The 6945-nt window shown below is 36.7% G+C and overlaps 1 protein-coding gene and 2 pseudogenes across 3 annotated transcripts in view; 1 reads left to right on the top strand and 2 right to left on the bottom strand.

Moving 5' to 3' along the window:
* Positions 1 to 853: 853 nt before the first annotated feature.
* The window catches only part of LOC107863029 (putative protease Do-like 14), a 13666-nt gene continuing 7574 nt past the window's right edge, over positions 854 to 6945 (top strand). The window contains exons 1-3 of one of the 3 annotated variants that reach the window (XR_007055650.1): positions 902 to 1158; positions 1270 to 2481; positions 6804 to 6924. Coding sequence is in view for 1 of the 3 variants with exons in the window: in XM_016708782.2 (XP_016564268.1) it covers positions 1044 to 1158; positions 1270 to 2444 (1290 nt within the window). In the remaining 2 variants the exon portion in view is untranslated. Of the gene's footprint in view, positions 1159 to 1269; positions 2643 to 6803; positions 6925 to 6945 lie in introns of those variants that run through there. The other 2 variants (XM_016708782.2, XR_007055651.1) reach the window with 2 other exon arrangements.
* On the bottom strand, positions 2810 to 3830 carry LOC107863031 (annotated as a pseudogene).
* Positions 4590 to 5953, bottom strand: LOC107863030 (annotated as a pseudogene).

The raw sequence follows: 6945 nt of genomic DNA, 5'->3' as shown, positions 1-6945 counted from the left end.
TATGAGTGATATATGTATTTCTGTAAATACATATGCAGATACATATGTATGTTTTGTACTTTAAATACATATCCAGATCTGTATGATTATGTATTTTGTATATTTTTTGAATATATATATGTGATATACATATTTATCTTTTAAAAATAAAAGTTAGAGACAATAGAATAAAAAAACAAAAAAAACAAAAATAGAAAAAGAAAAAAAATGAAAAAAAGAAGTGCAAAAAAAAATGAAAATAGGAAAAGAAAAAAAGATATGAGAAAGGAAAAAAAGAAAATGATAAAGAAAAAAAATAAAGAAAAAATGAAAAAGGAAAAAAAAGAAATAAAAGAGAGAAAATAAAGCGAAAGGAAAAAATAAAAAATAAAAAGAAATCAAAATAAAAAAATTAAAATGATGAAAAAAAACCAACAACTAAAAAAAGATAAAGATATAAGAGAGTGAAAGAGAGAGAAAAATAGTAATAATATTTTATTTCAAAATTTTGAAGATCATGAATATAATTATTTTCAAATATGAGCGAGTGAAAAAAAAAAAGAAAACAAAAAAGAAAAAAATAAATAAAAAATGAAAAAGAAAAAAAGAAGAAAAATAGAAGAGAGAAAATAAAGTGAAAAAAAAATTAAAATAAAAAATAAAATTATAAAAAATAAGATTTTAAAAAGATAGAAGATACAATTATATTTGAGGAAATGAAACAGTGGAGTGAAAAAATAAAAAAAAGGTAAAGTAACAGGAGTAAAACAAGTGCTTGTCTAGGGCAAAATAATGCTACTCAATTATAATTTTGTAAAAGTATTATTATTAATTATAATTGAAGGTATAAGTGAGCTCACTGGCCAGCAAAGTTCTTCAAGGGCAATTTTGTCCTTTCGCTTTTACCTTACCCCAATTAACTCCTAAGTTGTATACACAACTTTCCACCTTGTATCGGTTGATTCGAGAAGGCCCCAAGAAGAATTCTTCACAGTTTCTGGGTTTTAGAATAATCAATTGACCCCTGAAATATTCGATTGAAGGAGTGTATCGATCAAGCACTCATGAAACGTTTTCGTTTTCTGAGAAAATTATCAAATTCCAATGAAAAACCCTTCACTGCTGTATTAGCTTTGGCTGCTGCTGGATTTTTTTCTAGCAATGAAATCACCAGTTCAAGTGAGCATTTTTAATAATCAAATCAATTTTTCTATTCTAATACTTTTTTGTTGTTGCTATTCTTAGTACTTTTTTTTTTTTTTGTGAATTTCTGATAAATGTTGATTCCAGGAACATCAATTTTGGTTTCGCTACCAGATCCCTTAAAAGATTCTTTGAAAGACAGACTTGTTCGTCCTGCTTTTCTTCCGGCCGACCAATCTCAACTGTATATTTTCCCATCGTCTTTTGCTAGAATTGGTTTGGACTCACCTGGGAATGCGAAGAAAGAAGGTTCTGGGGAAGATGACGATGGTGAGAAACGTAATTGTTGTAATTGTTTCGGACGAGATACTATTGCCAATGCGGCTGCCACTGTTGGTCCTGCGGTTGTTAATATCTCAGTATCAAGGGGCTTTCACGGATTGAGCGCTGGAAGGAGTATAGGATCAGGAACTATAATAGATGCTGATGGCACTATTTTGACTTGTGCCCATGTGGTTGATTTTCAAGGCTTGAGTATTTCATCAAAAGGAAAGGTTGATGTGACTATGCAAGATGGCCGTGTATTTGAGGGTACCGTGGTCAATGCGGATTTGCATTCTGATATTGCAATTGTTAAGATAAAATCTAGAACTCCACTTCCAACTGCAAAACTTGGCACTTCAAACAAGCTTCGCCCTGGGGATTGGGTGGTGGCTATGGGTTGCCCCCTTTCCCTCCAAAATACAATTACAGCAGGCATTGTGAGCTGCGTCGATCGTAAAAGTAGTGATCTTGGACTTGGAGGCATGCGGCGAGAGTATCTGCAGACTGATTGTGCTATTAATGCTGGAAATTCTGGAGGACCTCTGGTAAATGTCGATGGAGAAGTAGTCGGAGTTAATATCATGAAAGTACTGGCAGCTGATGGTTTGGGCTTTGCCGTACCAATTGATTCTGTTACCAAGATTATAGACCACTTCAAGAATAGGGGGAGAGTTATTCGACCTTGGTTGGGTTTGAAAATGCTCGATCTAAATGATATGGTTGTTGCACAGCTTCAGGAAAGAGATCCATCTTTCCCAAAAGTCAACAAGGGAGTTCTTGTATCAATGGTGACTCCAGGGTCCCCTGCTGATCGAGCTGGATTTCACCCTAGTGACGTGGTTGTTGAATTTGATGGAAATCCTGTTGGGACTATAAAGGAGATAATTGATATAATGGGTGACAACATTGGGAAACAATTGAATGCAGTGGTGAAAAGAGCCAATGATGTTACTGCTACGTTGAGTGTAATTCCAGAAGAAGCTAATCCTGATATGTGAAATATCCGACCACTTTCCCTCATTGACCTGCCACCAGGTTCTTTTGGGATGAAGTTGATTCAGAATCCATTCCATGTTACTATGTTTAGTTGTACTAATCTGTTGTTGCATTATGTGACCCACATTCATTCATAGAATATTCGTGGAAGAGTTGGTATGGATTCTGATCCAAAAAAAATAAAATTCTACAGTTTATTACGTTTCTTTTTTTTGCTCTTTCCAGTAGAACATTTCTTTTCTTTTTCATCCTCTCAACAAAAAATCTCAAGAATACAAGCTAATTGCTTCAAGAATCAAGCCCAGCCCCTCTTCTTCCAGTCACTAGTTTGTCTATTGTATTGAGGTATGTAAGACTACTACTACGATCCAACTTGAGTTGATCACATTAGGAAGTGGCTGAGAACCATGAGGTCTTAGGTTTAAATTTCAGCAAGATAAAAAACACTAGGTGATATTTTCCCATCTGTCCTAGTCCTTGGTGGATAGAGTCACCTATTGCTGATGGGAGGTGGCAGGTATCTCTATTAGCATTGAACAGTCAAGTGATCCTGAATTTCTATTAGCAGCAGCAGGTACTTAGTCAATGGCCTTTTTCTGAAAAAATGATGTGTGCCATCATATATTGTTAACTGAAGCTGTTGTCGCTGCAGGTAATTTCTTTTCCTTCATAAGCTGCTTCTAGTTCAAGATTCCTTAGGTTTGGCAACATTCTTAAAATAGGCATCGCATCATCCATGAGTTCTGAGTGAAAAAGGCTCATCAGTGTGATGGAATTTGGAAATGAGTCCATCAGAGGCAGTTTCTCTATTCTCCCATCCAACCCCAATTTGTGAAGCTTTTGACTAGATTTAATAAATTCAAGAGCTGGGAACTATTCATCATATTTGTAAACCAATATGAGAGTACTAAGGTTTTTTTAAGCTGCTAATGTTGTTCAGGGAGTAAAATGTCTTAACATGATACATAGATAATTCTCAAACATCTTTCCATTAATCACAACTAATGTAATGAAGAAGTTGAAGGCTTGTCAGTTTGCTTATACATTTCAGAGATTCTGAATAAGGAGCAACTAAATGTCTGAGATTACCTGAGGTGTGTAAATTCTTGAGGTTGCCAATGGAGGAGGGAAGATCATGGATACCTGACAATCTTAAGATTTGAGGTGGTACAAGCTTTGTATGGAATCAGGTGACTTAGATTCGGTGACAGAACAAATTTCCAAGTGTAGCACATATAGATGTTGAAGGTATAATACATAAACATGCCCTTTAACTTGGCTCAGATCACATGTGATCTCCCACTTTGAGTATGCACAGTTGGCACTTAAACTTGTATAAAGTTGAACAAGTAGACACATGTGCCCTATGTGACGTCTTACGTGACCATTTCTTGTCCTACATGGCGTCCTACGTGTATTATGACACATAGGATATGTTTGTCTACTTGTTCAACTATATACAAGTTTAAGTGCCTACTTGTGAACATCCAAAGTTAGGGGTCGTAGGTGTGATTTGAGGACGAGTTAAAGGGCATTTTTATGTATTATGCCATGTTGGAAACCACTATGGAAGTTTATAAGACCCGGGTTACAAGATTCTGGATCAAAGAACATAATTGACCTTAACTTCAAGTTAGAAAGATCAAGTGAGAGGTACCTTTGTGAGGAGGATACAGAGTGTTTTTTTAGATCATAAATGTCAAAAAAGTTTACCTCCGGTGCCTTTTTTATTGCAAGATCCCGAAGTAGATCGTGAATCCTACATTTAACAACTTTTTCCCAAAATGTTTTAGCCACTTGAATCAAATTTCATCTTATCAGCTCATTCAAGTAACTTTCAACGACATCCTCCTTTCTTTCTTCTCCTCTTGGTATGAGACCCTAGGCCATCCACAACTTTATTATGTTTTCAGTAGGGATGTTTTGATCTTCTGGGAAAATACCAAAGTAAAGAAAACACTGCTTGAGTGCACTTGGCATATCATTGTAGCTCAATGACAACATGTAGGAGATTTCAATATAGTCATCTTTCACAATGGCGGAGCCAGGGTTTTCACCATGGGGGTTCACAAGTGAACATACGAACTTATCGAAGGGGTTAGACTTCTTTTCTATATACATAAAAAATAATTTTAATCATGTATATATAGTATAATTTTTCATTGGAGGGGGTTCGCATGAACCCCTATCCCAAGTGTAGCTCCGCCCCTGAATTCTTTCATATGCCGCCAAAGGTGTGTCTTCACCTTTTTCCATTCTTCTAGTCCCCTTTTAGGCAAAAGTAGACCGCTCAATACAACAATTGCAAGAGGTAAGTCTCCACATTTTCCCACCATATCTCTAGCTAACCTTTCCATTTCTGGAACCACTGCCCAAACATCAAGTAGTTTTCTACTAAAGAGGTCCCAACTTTCCTTTCGGCTTAGGAAACGAAGCCTTTGGACAGAACCTCTGTCATCTGCTCTTTCAGCGACATCCTCTTTGCGCGTGGTAATAATCACTTTGCTTCCACTCTTGCTATCTGGAAATGATCTTTTCAGTCTTTCTCAATCTCTGCCATACATCATCAACCACCACAAGGTACTTGCGCTCTTTTAATAGATCACAAAGGTAACTTTCTAGATCCGTCTCAGTCATCTTTTCCAACAAATCTAGATTTTCCTTGGTGCGTCCTGAGATAAATTTGATGATATTCCTAAGAAGATCCATGGTATTGTACTCTTGAGAAACACATACCCAAGCATGTGTTGGGAAGCTAGAGACTGTATTTGGACTGATGTAATGGTTTCTCGCAAGAGTTGTCCTGCCTAATCCGCCCATGCCATAAATGGAGATGACGTTTCAGCGAGCTCTTCTTTGAGAAGTTCAGCTAGCAATCTTTATACCACATCCTTAAAGCCAACAAAAATGTGTTCGTCATCTACGTAGGATGTAGTTCTCCTCATTGTTCTAACCATGGCGAACTGATTGTTTAGCCGATTACTTGGCCCTTCTCCTGCGTTATTGGTACTGCAATTCCATAAGTCTCTCGTTTGCGAGAGATATCCATGATTTGTTGCTCAAGTAATGTGATCTCCTTTTCAACTCTGTTGAATTTGGTCTCCTTCCTACAGATGCAAGCGCAAGCCTTGAGACGACTAACAAATCCATCACCTTTACCAGTCTCGAAGCTGTAGGTCTCCAGTATAGCGACAACGTTATTAACAATAGTTGGTTTCAAACACCCATTGTTGAACTCTTTGATCCCTACTTTGCTTTTCTTCTGCATCTTTGAGGAAAGACTGCATGAAGAGAAGCTCATTTCGCAGCCACTGCACATCCTCTCTCTGACTTAAACGTAGGTTAACTTCCTGTATGAGGAAATCACCCAGTTTTTGAACTGCAAAATTACACACAGGCTGATCCATTTTCAATAGTAGTATTGATTGTATGATAAATTTCTATTTATACGGATACAGAAGCAGTAGATATATCTGAAAATTTGTAATATTGCTTAAACTTCCTGTATGGATTCGAGTATTTAAAGCTAAACAAATCCGCCAGGTGAACATTAGGAGATGTCAAAAGTAACAATAATATATGTTGTGCAAAGATGATGAAGTAAGACTAACGATAAAGAAAAGTATATATTCTCTCTTAACATGTAGGAAGAACTATGGTATAACAATTTTGAAAATGAATCTTTTTTAATGAAAAATGATTAGTGACAATTATATCCTTTGACTACTTTAATTTCTTCTATTACTTTTTGTAAATTCAACATCCTCCAATATAAGGAGCACAAAATATTTTGCTACTTGACAGCCGCGTCCACACCAAAGGAGCAAAATAACACTGAAAAAATGAGTTGGGAGTTTTTTTTTAAGTGAAACTTTTGTTGTTTTCTGGATGTTTGGAGGGTAATAGGACCTCGTGAAGTTTAGACGTGTCACTGGAAGTTCAGGTATAGTTTAGGTGGGTTTAGGAAGGGGGGGGGGGTTACTGGGCAAGTTTAGAATCAGATTCGTACTGCACCAACAAGACAAATTAAGATGAGAATAAAGAAACAAGATTAGAATTATTACTAATATATGTGTCAGAAAGCAGACATCTTAAGGTTGTCCTGCCAGCTTGCCTAAGGGGTAGTTCCGTCATTTCAGGTAAATTTGCTACGTGTTCAATCGTCCTTTCAGCTGTTGTACGTGTAGCGTAGGTATGAGAATTGAGAACACGCAGTGCCAATCTCCCATCTATCTCTCTCGATTGTTCCGCTTCTTCATCTTTCTTACTCAATCCATTGCTACGATTTGTTTCTGCTTCTTGACTGATTTCAGGTAATTGTCCGACTCAACAAAACCTTACGTTTGTGCCTGTATTGCCAGATGATGTGTTCTCTAGATTCTCATCAACAAAAGACCTTCGTTGCTTCTTCGATTTGGCCGTCCTTCATCGGTTTCTCGTGTTTCTTCTTTTTGTGTCATTGATTTCGCCTTTTCTGCCAAGGTAACTGGTTAGTTTGTTTGC

This window comes from Capsicum annuum, chromosome 5 (assembly GCF_002878395.1).
Source record: "Capsicum annuum cultivar UCD-10X-F1 chromosome 5, UCD10Xv1.1, whole genome shotgun sequence".
In the NCBI taxonomy this organism is placed as follows: Eukaryota; Viridiplantae; Streptophyta; class Magnoliopsida; order Solanales; family Solanaceae; genus Capsicum; species Capsicum annuum.
This window is presented reverse-complemented; position numbering and strand designations above follow the sequence as displayed.